Source organism: Halichoerus grypus, chromosome 8 (genome assembly GCF_964656455.1).
Source record: "Halichoerus grypus chromosome 8, mHalGry1.hap1.1, whole genome shotgun sequence".
NCBI classification, from domain to species: Eukaryota; Metazoa; Chordata; class Mammalia; order Carnivora; family Phocidae; genus Halichoerus; species Halichoerus grypus.
This window is the reverse complement of record NC_135719.1, coordinates 7,622,258-7,639,501: the sequence shown is the minus strand read 5'-3', so window position 1 is coordinate 7,639,501 and position 17,244 is coordinate 7,622,258. Positions and strand designations below refer to the sequence as shown.

Here is a 17,244-nt window from a genome sequence, read left to right as displayed (position 1 = left end):
GTAAGGACCAAGCCTGTAATCTGTGGTTCACTTCCAATTTCTCAAAGGCACTTCTTTGCTGACATTGAACATGTGACTTTTCACGTTTTCATCTTCCTGGTCTTGGATTGGTTTTTAATGTCTCCCTAACTCGATCACTATGAAACCTTGGGCAACTTACCCCAAACTCCAGCTTCCTCGTTCAGAGATGGGTTGTAATGAGAAAATACACGGACTCAGGTCCAACTGAGTGCCTCCAGTGTCTTTGCCCCCATGAGTCTGTGTTTAGTTGGGCAAGAGAAGCGCCTTTTGTCTCCTTTATCTCCTCATGCTGCCCCCAACAGCGCCCTGTCTGGGGTGTTGTCTCATGTCACTCTGACCCAAGGACAGCATGTCAAGCCCCCAATATGTCAGCACTTTCCTGGTCCGATTCACCCCGGCGTCAGTGCCGGCCCAAGAGGCTTGTTTCTGTGCCAGCCCAATCGGTCTCCAGCTACTCAGGTTCTCCGTTATTAGAGCCCTGTTTCCCCACTCCATTACCTTCACCTCCACGAAAAGGGACCCGGCTCAAACTGCAGCAGCTGTTAATGCTACGATCAAAAGCACTCACTAGTGTCTCCTCCAGTGTGGGCTCACTGGGTTGTCAACCTCCATAAAGAAACCCATGATCAGTGGCTAATAGTACTTGGCTGCTCTGGGCTGTGGAGTGGGACAGGTGGCTGGGGGCAGAAAGCCCACCTTCCAGGCCAACACCTCAGCAAACTGTGTTAGAAATGATTAGAAACACCTTGTTGGCTACTATGAGCTGGCTTGGGTCTCCAGGGCAAATCTACTACTGATACCACAAGCACCCTCCACCCACATCCCCTCTTCACTGGGGCCACGAAACTACATGGAGGCTGTGCTCGGGCTGCGTATACTCATGTGCACACATGTTTGTGCAGGAGTATGTACGTGCATGTACGCGGGTAGGTATAGGCATGCATGCATGGACGTGCGTGCATGCTTGCGTGTATGTATGTGTGTGTTTACTACCAATCCCACACCCCAAGAAAACAGCAACAATTTTCTTTAAAACACTGCAACAATGGGTTCTGATATACACTCTTTTTTTTTTTAAGGTCATTAAAATGTTTTGTCCTACTTTGGGAAACGTGGTCAAGACTCATTCAGCTTGTGATTGATGAGGTACTACAGATTTAAAGAAGTGTCTTCTTTTTGGTCTCTGAAACTCACCGGTTAGGGAACAGGAAAGCAAAAAGGAATACAGTTCTCAAAGACAAAGATACTTTCTCAAATATTCAGATAAGATTGCAATATTAAAAGGCCCTTGTGTTCATGTTTTCATAGAAAACAGAATACCATAAAAATAAATTGCAATCTCTTATAGGTCTGCTTGGTTGGGAATCCAAGACCGTTACTGTCTATTAACTATTCTCCAGGGCAACATGCGTCTGGTCAGACATAAATGAGAACCATCCTGACTGGCTTTGGAGGCAGGAGTCCTGTGGCCATGGCCCATGCCTTCTCCATGCTGCAGAAGCTCCCATCTGAGTCTCTGGCCAGTCCTCTCCAGAACTCCAAGCAGTTCCCTTCCCTTTGCCCTGAATCTCAACAGGTATTCGTGTGGAAAGTACTGAGTTAATACAGCTAAAGTCCTTAGAAAAGTACCTGGCACTAAATGTTAGCTATTGTGAAAATTTGATTGCTGGAATTTTTATTATTATTATAAATCAAAATTATAAAAGCATATAATGTGTTAATTATGATGATGCTGTTTTCTCTGATGAGCGCTTTTATTCCTGGAGGTCCACACACAGCTCTATCAATAATGTGAAATGTGCCTTCCCCATCCACCATCCTCTGCCCATCCCAGGCCTGGCAGGCCTAAAACCTTTGGGAATCCAGACTCTTTGGGTGTTTCCACAAGATGGCACAATTGAAAAACTCAGAGTTGTTCTTTGTTTTCATGTTCCGTCTTAGGGAGACGTTTGTGATTTTTAAGTGTCGCAGCACAAACAGGACTGGGACTTGCATCTCCATTTAGACATCTGATTTCATGCTCTCTTGACAATTACACCACACTTCCTACAGCTCTAATGTTTTTCCTACTAAGAAGCTCTCCTCTCTTGCTTATATTTGCCCTGCTAGCTCCAAACACCGCCTCGTGTTTTGTATACTAGGTCTAAATCCTGGCCCAAGATAACTCCTATCAGCCTTCCCCCAAATGGAGGTTCCCCTCTACCCCCCCTTCTGTACCTCTGTGTTTGAGAGCTGGAACCACGGTTGCTTTCCATAGGTGAAGATCTCCCAAAGGATCACCCCAAAGCTCCACACGTCACTCTCCGTAGTGAACTTCCGGTACATGATGCTTTCAGGGGGCATCCAACGGATGGGGAGCATGGTGTGTCCTCCCACCTAAAAGGGATCAAGACAGAGGCACACACTGAGTGACCAGATGGCCAGAATCGGTCATTGCCTGTCTGCACTCTTCGTAAGTAGATGCGCACTCGATGCCTCTTATTCTATGATAGCCACAACCTGAACTTGATGCAGCTGCTGTCAGAGTCTCAGTGGAGGTACTGACATCCACGATCTACAATACTGGAGGCAGCTAGAGTGGCAACGAGAGATAATCCCTAAGGGCAGGTGGGTTCCTTGGCATGGAGTACAAAGAAAGATCGCAAGATGACTTGGGGTGGGAGAGGTTTTAGAATCTGGTACTACAGTGAACCTAGCCTTGAAAGGAGGTCCAGAGGGAAGTCAGCAGAATCAATGAGGGAGGCCATCAAGTACCTGAGTATTTTCAGACACCAGGTTGGACTCCTTGGCCCAGGTGGTAAAAGCACAGTATTATCCAAGTGCATCTAATCTGTAGAACCATGACTTTACCTTCTATCTGACAATCCTGAATTTCTCACTGTAACTTATGTCTCAGTGTTTCAAGTGAAGGGAACAGGGAAGTTCCAAATGTATGGAAGACCACAGGCTCATAAGAAATCAGGTGGACCGAAAGAGAATTTACGACAGTTCTTAGTAACATCTCAAAGGCCAGTGAGAAAAGTCTCTTTTAAAATAGCCTACGGAGACCCATCTGTGGGTCTACAGATCTGACAGTCAAGGATGAGAGGAAGTGATTGACATTCAGGGTACCCTTTCCTGAGAAAACATTAGGGAAATCCTCACAGCCCAGCAGGCTAGAGGTATTAGCATAAGTGGAAGAAAATTCACAGCATGTTTTAAAACTCAGGAACTCACTGCATCATTAGCAAATAGAACATCAGAAATGGGAACTTCTGGCTCATACATAGAATTTTGTTGTTAGAAAAGTGCTTGCCATTGATAGAAACAGCTCTCTATAAATGCCCTGGTAAACTATTAATTAGAAGTTCTCTATGGTGGGTCAGTTGGAAGGGATAAGGATAATGAACACTTAAGAATGACTTATTGGAAAATGGGCAATCTTATTTCTAAAAAGGAAAATGATATTTGCCTTATCCACTTGAAATATTTTAGAAGATAAATGATGATAAGGATGTATGGAAGCTGTTTTCAACCTGGGATTTTTATAATCAAGACAGCTCTGTGTCATGTGTAAAGACAAATGAAGGGGTTTCTTTCAGACAAGCAAAGACTCAGAAAGTTGACCACTCATAGCTTTTCAGAAAATAAAGGAGCAAAAATTAATTGAGGATTGCTCCAGAGAAACAGAAAAAAAGAATCTAAAATAGACAATGACTGGGAACATAACAAATAAAGCAGAGTGTAGAAGTCACAAAAACGCAATTTAAATCTAAATGGCGGTTGCTAATTTGGTAGTAAAATGTAATACAATTACTAATAAAGTCTTCTTGTAAAATAGAGACGTAAAGTAAATAATAATACTAATAATGCTAAGAGTACTACGACTGCTATTATTAACACTACTTCTCTGGAATGAAACCTTCAGATAATTTCAGCCATAAGTACATAGAAGAATAGGAAGAGAAATCATTAAAAGCCTGGCAAAGGCTTTGTCTTTTAGGGAGGGAAATCAAATTTACAAACAGTCATCAACTTTTGATTACAAGAGTTTCAATTTAAATTTGCTTGCTAAAATTTTTAAGTGCCTCCTAGAAGAATAGAAATAGTACATATAGCTTCCAAACCGGTTTTTAGAAAAGAAAAGCAAAAATCTCTAACCAGTACCAAAAAGATGACAAAAAAGAGGAATGGGTTAAAGATGTTGAAGGCACACTATGAAAAAGAAGTTTAAATAATATCTTTGTATATAATTTATGTCTTTTATACAAAGATAATAATATTTTTGTAATAATTTGTATATTATATAGACACTATATACAAATGGGTTATACTGCCTCTTAAATAAGAGAAAATTTATGTTAAAAAATCAAGATGTGTGTTATTTAGAAAAGACATGTGTAGAAGAGCAGAAAATATTAAAAATGAAAGAATGCAAAAATACAATAAAAGGAAAAATGAATATATATTAAATATGTATATTTGATATACACAATATATGATTTAAATGTATAATATCGAATACATAAAATGCTGACAATTAAAAACATGTGGAAAAAAATTTAGAATGCCAAGAATTAAAAGGAGAAAAAGTAATTTAAATCATATTTCAAGATGGCAAAATTCTGCATTATGATAATTATGAATTATCAGGCTCCAAGTAATATAGCAACAAAAATACAAAGACTAAAAACAGGATATAAACCAAAGGAAACTGACAAAACTACCGTTATAATGGAAAACCAAAATACTTCTTTCACAAACGGACAGGTCAAGAAGACAAGATAAATGAAGATACATTTTAAAAATATAGATAATGAGTTTTAATTGATAGATATGAGTATTGCAATTGTGTGTCTTTCAGCCTCCCTAAAAAGTTGAAAATTATTTTCAATTCTCTGAAATAATTTATAAAACCAATCACATATAATACCTCAAAGGAAAGCTGAAATGCCAAGATAAAAACCACAGTAAACATAAAATAAAAATGAGAAACATTTTCTGTGCCAAATAGAAGTTCACAACAAAAGAATAATTTTTTTAAAAGTTTCCCTTTGGGCAATTAAAAAACTATTTGGTAAAGGAATAATTGAAAATTAAATGTAAAACTATTATGATAATTAAATTTGTATTCATTGAAACCTATGAAATATAGCTAAAGTAATTTTTTAAATTATAACATGTAAGGACTTATTTTTAAAATAGTTAATAAATTAAAATATGATTCAACAACAAAGGTAGTAAAGACCTACATGACAATAGAAAGAAAGAGGAAATAAATAATAAAGATAAAATGAGGAATTGGTATAAAAGAAAGCAAAGCAAAAGAACCAACCAAAAGGGAAAAAAATTTAAAAGGAGACTTATCTACACAATTAATTGGTAGTTCTTTAAAAGTAATATAACCCTGTGGCAAGGTTAATAAAAGACATAGAGGAGACAAATGTAAAATGTTAAAAATATTACAACAAGAAATTTGAAAATAAATGTCATAACTGATTTACTAGAAAAAATTAATGAAAAAAAGAGAGAAGTAGAAAATTCAAACACAGAAAAACAATTACAATTGTAGTAAAAATTCTATACATTAAAAAAGTACAAGGTCCAGATGATTTTTGGGAGTAAGTTCTACTAAAATGTTTTACCCTATTTATACTTTCCCAAAGCAAAAAATAAAAAATAAAAAAGTTAGAAACTTTCCCAATTGACTTTCTGTGATTTAAATACTTCTGATGATAAAATCAGTCAAACATAGCATATAGCCTTAAATACATGAGTACAGCTATAGATATTTTATCTATATATGTGTAAAATTATCTGTTATATTCATAACATTAATGAATAAAATATTATTATATTCAATCAGCAAGATATTACAAGAACTCCATATTATAACTCAATAAGATTTATAATAGAAATGCAAGAATGCCTCAGCCTTAAGAAATCTAGTGTTTAATTCACTAAAGCGGTAGAAGAAAATCCATCCTTTCAAAAGATGCCAAAATTTTCCAACACATTTTTCTGATTAAATGCCCAAATTCATTAGTAATAGAAGGTAACTTCCTTTATCTAAGACACTGACTATTATACATGCTAATAAAACTTTAGAAGCACAGAGAAGTATCTTCTATCACTGATTTTACACAATACCATTGAGATGGTCCTAGCCAATGCAATAAAGCAAAAATAAAAACAAGGTAGAAACATTGAAAAGGAAGAGTCAAAAACCATTGCATGCATATGATTAAGACTTATTCAAGGTATTTAACTAAAAAGCAATTAGAATCATTATACAATTTAATAAGCCACCCAGATATAAAATAAACCTAAAAAAATCAAACTATCCCTATATACCAGTAGTAACAAATTCAATGGAAAATAAGATTGTTTGTATAATAGCAACAAAAACATTATAACTCCTAGGCATAAACCTTAGCAGAAAATATACAAGTTCTAGTTAAAGAAAAGTATTGAAAACATAAAAGAAGATCTTAATATATGGAAAGATATGTCATTTCCTTGAATAGGAAGACTCGATGTCATAAATCTCTCATTCCTCCCTCAAATTAGTCTGCAAATTCAACACAATCTAAACGAAAACCCCAATGGAATGATGTATGGAAATTGACAGGATGATACCAAAATTTGTCTAGAGGAATAAATACTTGATAAAAACAAAGATATATTTGAAATAGAATAACAGGGGAGAATTACTCTATCAGATTGCAAAACATATTATCAAACTACAGAAATGAGCACACTGTGTTATTGGCATAGATATAGACAAATTTCATTGATCAATGGAACAAAATAGAGTCCAGAGGCAGACCCATGTATAATATCAGAATTTAATATATGAAATGATGGGTTAGTAATCAAAGTGTTGGGACAATGAACTATTCATTTGAAAAGTACACTTAGATACCTACCTCACACCATATACAAAAATCATTTCCAGATGGATTAAAGAGCTAAACATAAAAACAAAACAATAATAATATTAGAAGAAAACTTAGAAAAATATCTGTATAACTCAGGAGAAGAAGGCCTTCCTAAATAAGACACATGTTCAAGAAGCCGTAAAGGATAGGATTTTAGCGATACAACTTGTAAAAACCAAACACTTTTTGCATGGCAAAATACAAAATAAGTATAGTTAAAAGACAAATGACAGAGGAAATATTTGCAATATATGTAACAAAGAATTAAAATCCATATATCATAAAGTGTTCCTTTAGTTTTAAAAAAGCAACCCGACCAAAAAAAAAAAAAAAAAAAGATGAGGAAAGGGTAGACCAGATGATCCACAAAAGGGCTACAAATGAGCACAAACATATGAAGAGATGCCAATTAAAACAATGAAGAGACACATTTTTGAATGTCATATGGGAAAAATTGAAAAGGTTGATACTATCTAGTGCTTGAAAATGTACGAGGATAGAGTTATTCTCAGGTGTCACTGCTAACTTATCTGCGGGCAGCTTGGCAGAGTCTGTCCACGCTGAAGATGCTGAGTGCCTTTTAACTCAGTAATTTTACTTCTAGGAGTCTTAGAAAATATTTGCTCCTATAAGCAAAAATAATTGGTTGAAGGGGCTGCTTATTTCATTGTTTTTAAGGGCAACAACTTGTCCATCATTACACATATATTTGTAGTGGTTAAAAGGAATATAGTGGAGTAAGTGTAGTGATATGTAAATAGGTCTAGGATACATTAAATGAAAACACAAGACATTAAAAATATATATATTAGCATTCTAATTCATGTAGAAATGTGTCTACATAAGCAAATACATTAAAAGGGAATAATGCATAAGTCTGTAAATGCATAGAAAAAGATCCAGAAATACAGTCATTAAACTAATGTTTCCTCTGGAGAAGGAAATGAGAGTGAGTACTGACCAGAGAGAAAATATCACCTTTTTACTATATGTACTTCTATGCTGTTTATAATTTCATCATGATCATGTGTCACATTTAAAATGTTTAAAAACTATAAAAGGAAAAAAGTTAACATCTGAGTAAAGGAAAACCAGTGGACCTAATTTCCGTAAGTTCTGTATCAAAGATGATGTTCTGTAAAGAAAAAGTACGGTTGTGATAGAATTTTGTAGAATAGCTTATTTGACCTGGTTTCTTGGTGAAAAAAATAAAATACAGAAACATTCCTCTTTATGAAAAATTTCAAGTCATGGATTCCTCCAAACTGATGCTGGTGTTTGCCTCATTTAATGATTTTATACTTAATTCAGAAGAGGTATTCCAGACTGAAATCTCCAAATTTACGAAGAGGGAGTAATTCTAGTGTGCTGGTGTAAACCTTGATGAGCTTAAGTGTTTGGGAATAAAAGTATTAGAAGGGTATTAACTGACTACAGGGACCCCACTAAGAAAAATTTTATCAAGATGTTCACCACCAATGTGGGTGAAATTTATCAGGCGTTCCCCTGGAAGTGGACTAAAATATTTCAAGAGATCAGTAACATAACAAAAAGAGAAATAAATTGGGACTCAGAAGCGCTGGGTTGTGATGTGACCTTAGACAAGCACTCAACCTCTTTTTCAATTTTCTCATCTTCAACATAGGAATCAAGCAATGCCCCTGCTTAAAGTAAGATGAGGTATGCAAAATCCCACTGAGTATTGTTAAATGCAGAAGTATACACATAAAGTGCAATGACTATTCACTATGTGTGTCCTTACACACTCATGGGTCGCATAACAAACCTCATTTCCTGGTTTCTATATTCCCATAAAGACCACCTAGCCTACACTGATTTTCCTCCAGGAAAAAAAAATCTACATCCTTCTTCCACATCAGAGAGAGCTAGTCTGGGAAAGCTAGTGGTTAAATCCTTCACTGACAAGAAATATTGACAAATAGTCCCATGGTAAAACCTAACCAGACAAGCGATGGGCTGACGTGATAATCTTCATAAGAATAATGCCAATGAAGGGGCGCCTGGGTGGCTCAGTTGTTAAGCGTCTGCCTTCAGCTCAGGTCATGATCTCAGGGTCCTGGGATCAAGCTCCGCATCGGGCTCCCTGCTCGGCAGGAGGCCTGCTTCTCCCTTTCCCACTCCCCCTGCTTGTGTTCCCTCTCTCGCTGTGTCTCTCTCTGTCAAATAAATAAATAAAATATATAAAAAAAAGAATAATGCCAATGAATGCACACTGAGTACCAGTCACACATCCCTCATTTAATCCCATCCTATATGATTCGAATTCCCTATTATCCCCATTTCACAGATGAAAATAAAGTAACTTGCCTAGCCACTGCCTGAGAAATACTAGCTAATGATCCAAACTCTCGTGTTACATTAAAGACCTGAAGGCTGAGCTTTGAAACAGGAAACATACAGGAAAAAGGCAAAAATTCTAAGAAATGATTCTGGAAAGAAAATAAGTACTTGGAGATCTTTGGATTACACTACCTTGGATACCATCTTCCACCACCTGTATTATCATGGATCCCCGTGTTGTCAGCCTGGTCATCCATCATAACATTCTTTTTCACCTAAGGCATTAGCAGGCACTGATGATTACTGCCCAGACCCAATATTCCATTAGCGGCTACAGAAGGGTGGCATTCTAATTCTAGCATCCCTTCTGCATACACTTGCTGGAAATCTTCTATAAGTGAAAAATTTCCCTCATTAACTATTTGATTATACCGACAACACTTCATATGGGAAATGCCTGGCCCTCTCCCTTTATTTATCAGTGCTCAGAATAATGAATTCATTCCCTAGCATCCTCCAAAGATGACCAATAAGAGGTTTGGTTTGGTTTGGTTTGGTTTGGTTTGGTTTGGTTCTGAGAAGTATTATTAACTCCTGTATGTGTGTGTTTGTGTGTGGGGGTGGGGGGGGAAGGTAGGCTTCTAACATGAAAAAATATTATAGGCTCATCTTGTACCTTTGTTGCCCCAGCCCTATAAGTCTTTGATTCTTGCTTCTGACATGAAAGATAGCATCCTTGCTTCTGACATGAAAAAAATATGATAGGCTCATCTTGTACCTTTGCTGCCCCAAGCCCTAGAAGCAGCCATTTCTCCAAGGAGCCCTGGATCCTTTGGGTGGACAATGGGATATTTAGAGACTACACTATGGATGCCAGGAGTGTTCATTGCTATTGGGATGGTCATTATTTCTAGGTGTTTATAATGGAAGTAGCTAGGAAAAACTTCTAAAAGAAAACACATTATGAGTTCATATTGATTTTTCCAACTCAAATTTAGGATTACAGAGCTTTTACTTAACCTCTTTGATTTTATATCAGTATTTTTCCTTATGCTGAAAATCTTGAGTCCTAAATTAGTAATATTATGTAGTTGCTTTATCCTAACATATGTTTATAAAATACATATAATATACTTAATATACAGTTAGGCTTATGTGTTTCATTTTGCTTTTTATTTTGAAGAATTGGTTTAATTCTACAAATTTAAATGTTTATAATGATGTGAAAACTGTCCCATGGTTTCAAAGCTAAAACCAACAAAGTACATCAGATCCAAGTCTGATACCATCTCTGTCCACTCTCCCCACCGTGATCTCCTCCTTCCCTACAGGTAACCTTTTTTTTTTTTTTTTTTTTGGTTTGATTTTAGTTTATTCTTCTATTGTTTTTAACATAAGAAAATACAGGCTATATTCATTTTCTTCATTCTCTTAGATAAAAGTAACATACCTGTTGTGTACTTTACTTTTGTTTGCTGGGGTGCTTGTTCCTTTTACAGCTGTCTCGGACCCCACCGAGCATGACCATGCCACAGTTTGTCTAGCCAGCCCCCGACTGATAGGACTCAAGTGTTTCCACCCTTTTGTTATTGTCAGTAGGGAAGGTGCACTTTTTACATATATCTCGGGTGACTCCTCACCCCATTAAGAATAATAGCCTAGAATTCCTATTCAGTGTAACATGCAGAGATGTCTGCAGTGCCCATTGAAGTGGTTCCAATCCAGGATCCACATAACTTTGGAGACACATGAAGTTTTTCCAATGGGTACCCAGGCAAGGAAAGCATTGAAGGATTTCACTGATCCTAAACCCCCATATGGATTTTTTTTTCTAACATTGACTGAGCACCCACTGTGGCCCAGCAATCCCCCTTCCCAACTGTGTGCACACACACATGCGCACTTGCCACCTCCACAGGAAATACAAGACTCTCACTCATCCTAAATCTCAGGGGAGAAAACCTACTGAGTACAAACGAATAAACGCTATGAAATACTAGTACGGGTGTTGAAAATGAATGTCTCTAGTGGCTGGAAAGTAAATCCTTTCGGCGTCGAGTCGTTTCCAATTCATTTCAAACGATTGAAGGGGGACAGACCTAAAAGAATGATCAGCTAAGCGGAGATTAAAAAGAAATTTTGATAAGAGGCCAATATGAGAGGGGAGCCTGGGTGGTTTAGTCATTAAGCATCTGCTTTTGGCTCAGGTCATGATCCCAGGGTCCTGGGATCAAGCCCCGCATTGGGCTCGCCTGCTTCTTCCTCTCCCTTTGTCCCGGCTTGTGTTTCCTCTCTCGCTGTGTCTCTCTCTGTCAAATAAATAAAATCTTAAAAAAAAAAAAAAGAGGCCAATATGAGATTTTAGGCAAAAGGCCTAACAACAGTTCAAAGAATTGAGTCACATTGCAATAACAAAACTCCTTCCTTTCCATCTATTAGTTTAGTGTAAATAACGTTTCTCAGTTCTTAGAGTTATATAAATAAAAAACAGGAATAGAATTGATCCTGAACCTTCCTTACTTTAGCAATAAATAATATTCATTATGGACTAATGGAAAAATATAAGAGATGCATTTCCAAAAATCTCATACTTCTTATCGTTCCTATTCATCAAAGTTGTGCTATAAATGCATTATTTTGATCTGCTGCCTACGTCTATGTATTGCTAATAATTGTAATGATAACTCAATCCCAAAACTGTTACCATCTAGGAACTAATGGTTATCAGACATTAAAAATTAAATTTAAATATTCATACATATTTTTGTCACACTAAATTATGATAGAGAGGCCAATAAAAGGCTTTCATGCATAAAAATATAATACATAAGGATAAAACTTGGTAGGGTAACTGGAATGAAAACATAAATTCAGGAAGAAGAAGGAACCCCATAAAACTGACTGTTTAAGCCCTTGTTCATGTGGTTAATAGATGATGTATCAAATTGCTCTGATATTTAAAGTTCATTAGATACATTACAGAAGTGATGTATTTTTTTAATGCCAATATTTACAATAGTCTGGAAATGGCATCGTTTGCAACTATTCGAAATTACATTGAAGATTTTATATAGCAACTTACAAGGCACGGGGGGCACGCATAGGTGATTTTTCAAAATTCTTTTAGGGGCATCAAAGGTTTGAAAACCACAGGTCCAGAGACTGAGCCCCTAGCGGTGTGAAGTTTGGAGTCTTGTCTCTCTGCCTCAATTCTCTCCTCAGGGCGGTACCCCACTCACCCCCGTCAGCAGTATAAGGGGAGAGGATGCAAAAGGTGGAAGCAAGAGCTACCGCCTCACCTCCAGCCCGGGGTGCCTGCCAAAAACCCCCAAACCCCACTCCTTTAAGTCCTGAGCCCTTGCTCCCCACCCTGCTCTGGGGGCCAGGAGTGGTGGGACTGAAGGTGTGAAGAGCTGAAGGAGGATCTCAGGCCCCAGTTCCAACGAGGGCAGGATGCCCCACTGCACAGAGTTCTTCTGGGGGGTGTCCCTCCACCCATCTCCCCACAGCCGCCTCTCCTCTCCCGTCTTCCCCGAACAAGGCACTGTCTCGCTATTTTCCACAGAAAGACACCCACTCCCCTGCAGGCAGAGGGATCCCACTGCTCTGGGTGAAAGAGGAACTCTGAGCTCTAGAAGGCCTCTCAACTCTCTGCGTCTAATGACACAGAAAAGGAGGCAGCTGGTGGGTTGCAAAGAACTCATAGAAGCCTGCTTCTCTCCCAGAAGTTCAAAACGGCTATGCTCATGCGACTCTGACAAGGTATAAAGGAGACAAAGTGACCCATATTTCCCAGATAAAAAAACCACAATGCAGCAAAGGTGAGCAAACACGGATTCACAGGGCGCAATATTTCTGGAACCAATGGAAGGATTCAAGCTACCTCCGTAATCCCTAATCTGTATGGGCCAAGTCAAAGTCTGTTAAAGTCCATGAGAAGGGCAGTAGCTTTCTGAAGAGTTGTAAAAGCTTCGCGATGCACATTAATGGCAAAACAGCTTAATCACAAAGATTGCCATTTATTGTCGGTGTCATTTTGTTTATTTATTCAATTTTAATCTTTCTTGATTGCGTGTCTCAGCACATAGAAGAACCTCCATGTGCATTAAGAAAAAGACAGAAAGCTTAGCATGTGCACTCTCCAACCCCCGGAAATTCTCCTGGTCTCCCTCAAGCCCCAGTGGCTTCTGCTCTGCGTGTCCAAGCGAATCATCAGCCAAGGCTGGTAGTCACCTTGAACATGCCCCCAGCAGTAGGCCGGCAGCCACCACTACAATCTTTAGAATCATTGCTGCTCTTGTTCCACAGGGCCTGGGGTTTTCACACACATGGGCTGCACACAAATATATACACCCCAGCATCCGGAAGAGGAATGTTTAGATGAACACATGTGCATCATCGCGCATGCAGGTGGGTAGGATCATAAATACAAACACAGGCCTGTCGACCATGCCCTGATCACACGTAGCTGGTGAAATCTCCCTCGGAAGCCTCTTGATATAAATGGCCTAAACGTAGGAGGAAAGATGCAAAGTCCTCCTCGAATGTATCCTGTCTCTAAGACAGCAAAAATAAGTGGTTCCACTCTAAATCAGTTGATTCACTCTGCTGATGGCTTCAAAACTTCAGAAGGACATGACTGTCCTTCCTGAATTAACCCTACTCACCGCTTGCTCCCCCACCCTGACAGCTGGGCTCTCTTAATAGCTCCCTCCCCACATATGAGGGAGGGCGCCAAAGCCTTAGAAATGGTAGCCTGCCCTTGCAGATCGTCCCCTATTCTACCCACCCCCCTCCTGTCCCTGATCCTCTCTCCCCTCATTTTCCCCACTTGGCTATTCTGAATTTACAGACACTGTATTTCCAACCAGCTTTTCACCCCTCTGCCCAGCCCCATTGGCCCACTCCCTAGGCATGCCGCTTTGGTGTGAGAACCTGTCTTCCTTCCAGGGTGCTCTTTGGGGGACCAGCCCTACCTGGTAACTGCATCCACTCCATCTCCCCAAATCCAACATTCGTCAGAATCCAGGGCTCCAAAGGAGAGCTTCAATGCTAAAGCTGTACCTCAGGAACATACAAAGTGGGAAAGGCCTTGGAAATGACCTCGTCTGCCTCCAGGCATGAAAACCTTGGCTGGAAGAGAGGCAATGACTTGCCCAAGGTCACTAAGAAGAGTAAATGAAATGGAAGTCCCCTAGAGTCTTGTTCTTGTTTTCAATGTAAACGTATTCCTAGAGAAAAGCATATATACATACAGGGATACAAATCAAAAATATACGGATTGAGTCTTTTTTTTTTAAAGATTTTATTTTATTTATTTGACAGAGAGAGACAGTGAGAGAAGGAACACAAGGAGGGGGAGTGGGAGAGAGAGAAGCAGGCTTCCCGAAGAGCAGGGAGCCCAATGCAGGGCTCGATCCCAGGACCCTGGGATCATGACCTGAGCTAAAGGCAGATGCTTAACGACTGAGCCACCCAGGCGCCCCATGTACGGATTGAGTCTTACAAAGCTTAAATTTCAGTTCTATAGCTTCTTTGCGTTCCTGTTGCGTTTAGACTTTGGGTCTCCCAGTAGAACTCTGTTTCCCCAGTTGTGTGGGCGAGGCCTTAGGGATGTAATAGTCTGAATATTCATCTGATTTAAATCTGATTAAATCTACAACAGGGATGTGCGCAGTCACAAGGGCACGTCTGTCCGTGGCTTCACTCCAGTTATAAAATTCCATAGATGAAACACTTACATAAGACACTGAGATTTTCTATAGTGACATCAGACTTCTGACTTCATAAGGCAGAGAACTGTTTGCCTTCCTTTTGCCTCCCCTCCTCTTCCTGATATAGTGTAGGCCATGCTATCACCTTGCTTCTTGTAGACACAGACTGAAGACCTCAGCCCCGGGTCTAGGAGGTAGTTGGGATTCTCTGGAGGGAAGGTACAGAGGAAGCTCACAAAGACATCATTATAGCGTGGCTCCCTCTGAGCCAGGCTTTGTGACAGTTTATGCAAAAGGCATCCATTTAGCAGAATCTCAGTGGAATGGCTGTTTCAGACTGAGCCTCTAGCCCCAGGATTAGGAAAAACCCTTGGAGTCTTCCAAAAATACAGGGAGTTTAAGAGCCAAGCTGTTTAGCAGTGTGAGCCTTGAGGATAAATAGACCCATTGTGATTCTCCCCAACTCTCTTACCTAGAGCTACATCTGCCAGAAGCAAGTTCTTAGATGGAAGGCCCAGGGACACATACCTTCTATAACTCCCCTTTTTGTTTTCCCCTTTCTAAATCCTGTCTAAATGCTGGCCCTCATTCAGACACCTCACTGTCCTTTATTGCCCCCAAGCAATATGTATATAATTTTTTTTTTTATAGAGCAGACAGTGCAAGTCCAAAGATGTAGGTTGAAAAATAACTTGCCCTTAATTTCTTTTTACAGATGCCTAGACGTGGAGCCTCCTGGCTGCGCTCAAATCTTCCAGTAGAAACAAACCATCGTGAAGTTATTAGAAGAGCTCAATGCACTGAACAGAGCTGGAGGTCTCACTTCAGCTCAGATCCACGGATCATACTGGATCTAGACGGATCCACCCAAACCCCGAGCGCTTGCCAAACATTAATAGGTAAAGGGAAACGGGAGAATAAAGGCTTCTTGTGATAAATCTAGATTCTTACTGTACCCTGCTCAGCTCTGGCTGTTCCCCCAAGGTTTTGATTTAGATTCAGACTTATTTAGCAAACATAAGAAACTCTCAGACAAGATTGGCTTTGCTCGGTATTTAATGCCAAAAAAAAAAAAATCTAAAAAAATATGATGACTGATATTGAAAATGTGTGTACAGGATAAGGAAACAGACAATCTGAAGGAACAAATGGGATAATGTATAACTTAGGCAATGCCTTTTACTAGCTAAGCAACTTTAGGGAACTTACTTAACCTTCGGAAGACTCACCTTTCTTATGTATAAAATCATAAACTACGTAGAACATGTATGGAAATTCAGTGAGATATTAAATGAAACAGAAGCATGCAGGGTTTTTGTATACACATGCACATATGTGTATGTAGCCTCTTCCAAGGTGCTAATTTCTCAGTGTTTATGTTTACTGTACAGCACTTCTCATTTTTCCAGAAACTTGGACATTCTGCCCAGTGACCCTTACACCAAGGAGACACCGTTCCTGAATTATGGAGAAGGAAATCAGCTCAGAGATGGAATGCCAGCAAACCCAGCAAGGCAGGGGCCAAGCTAGAAGTGAATCCTTCGCCATACTCTAAATCCTTCTCCTTATGGGTTTTGTGGGTTCGAGACAATTCCCCTTCTAAGCACTGGGAACAGGTTTCCAGGATCAGTGGGGCTGCCAACTCGGATCCTTGGACTACTTGGCTGTTTACAAAAGCAGGGTTTCGACACCCAGGAAGAGCAGCTAATGCAAGTCCCAGAGTAGACAGGACTGAGCTGGTTAGCATATTCTATGGATGGAGTTCAATGACTTTATTTCCTTTGTTTTAGGCCACCTGGCAGGAAACAAGAAGGAAAAGCAAGATGATTTGAATTTAAGAAGCAAAGAACGAGACAGGCTCTTTTTCCTCAAAAGGCAGACCGAGCTGTAAATTGTCTCCTCCAGCCATTGGTAACAAAAATGTGCCTCCTATTGACTGAACATCCAACAGCCTGAAGATGATAGCATTGGATTCCTTAATCACGATCTGAGTTTTATGACATCATCTTCCGATCCTGAGCCTTCTTTCCGAGCCCAGTGGTGACCAGAACTGACTTGTACCAACAGTGGAGAAAGAGCTTTTCCAGGAAGTGACAAAATATTCTCCCTTGCTAGCTGGTGAGGTCCCATCTCTAAATAAGCTCAGGCCGGGTGCCCACCTCTTAGCTTTGGATAAGAAGATGGACTGCTTGGCTTTCTTAATTGAATACGTTTCTTTTGAATTCCAAGATCCCAACATCCCAGCACAGGGGACTAGCCACTTGCAAAGTCTGTGATGCGGACCGCAT

The 17,244-nt window shown here is 39.4% G+C and overlaps 1 protein-coding gene across 5 annotated transcripts in view; it reads right to left on the bottom strand.

Moving 5' to 3' along the window:
- Window positions 1-17,244, bottom strand: part of NTRK3 (neurotrophic receptor tyrosine kinase 3) — a 399,858-nt gene that overhangs the window by 17,275 nt on the left and 365,339 nt on the right. For 2 of the 5 annotated variants that reach the window (XM_078078900.1, XM_078078898.1), the window contains 2 exons: window positions 6,930-6,971; window positions 2,239-2,397 (listed from right to left, as the gene is read on the bottom strand). In XM_078078900.1, coding sequence (XP_077935026.1) covers window positions 2,239-2,397; window positions 6,930-6,971 — 201 coding nt within the window. Of the gene's footprint in view, window positions 1-2,238; window positions 2,398-6,929; window positions 6,972-17,244 lie in introns of those variants that run through there. The other 3 variants (XM_078078899.1, XM_078078901.1, XM_078078902.1) reach the window with 2 other exon arrangements.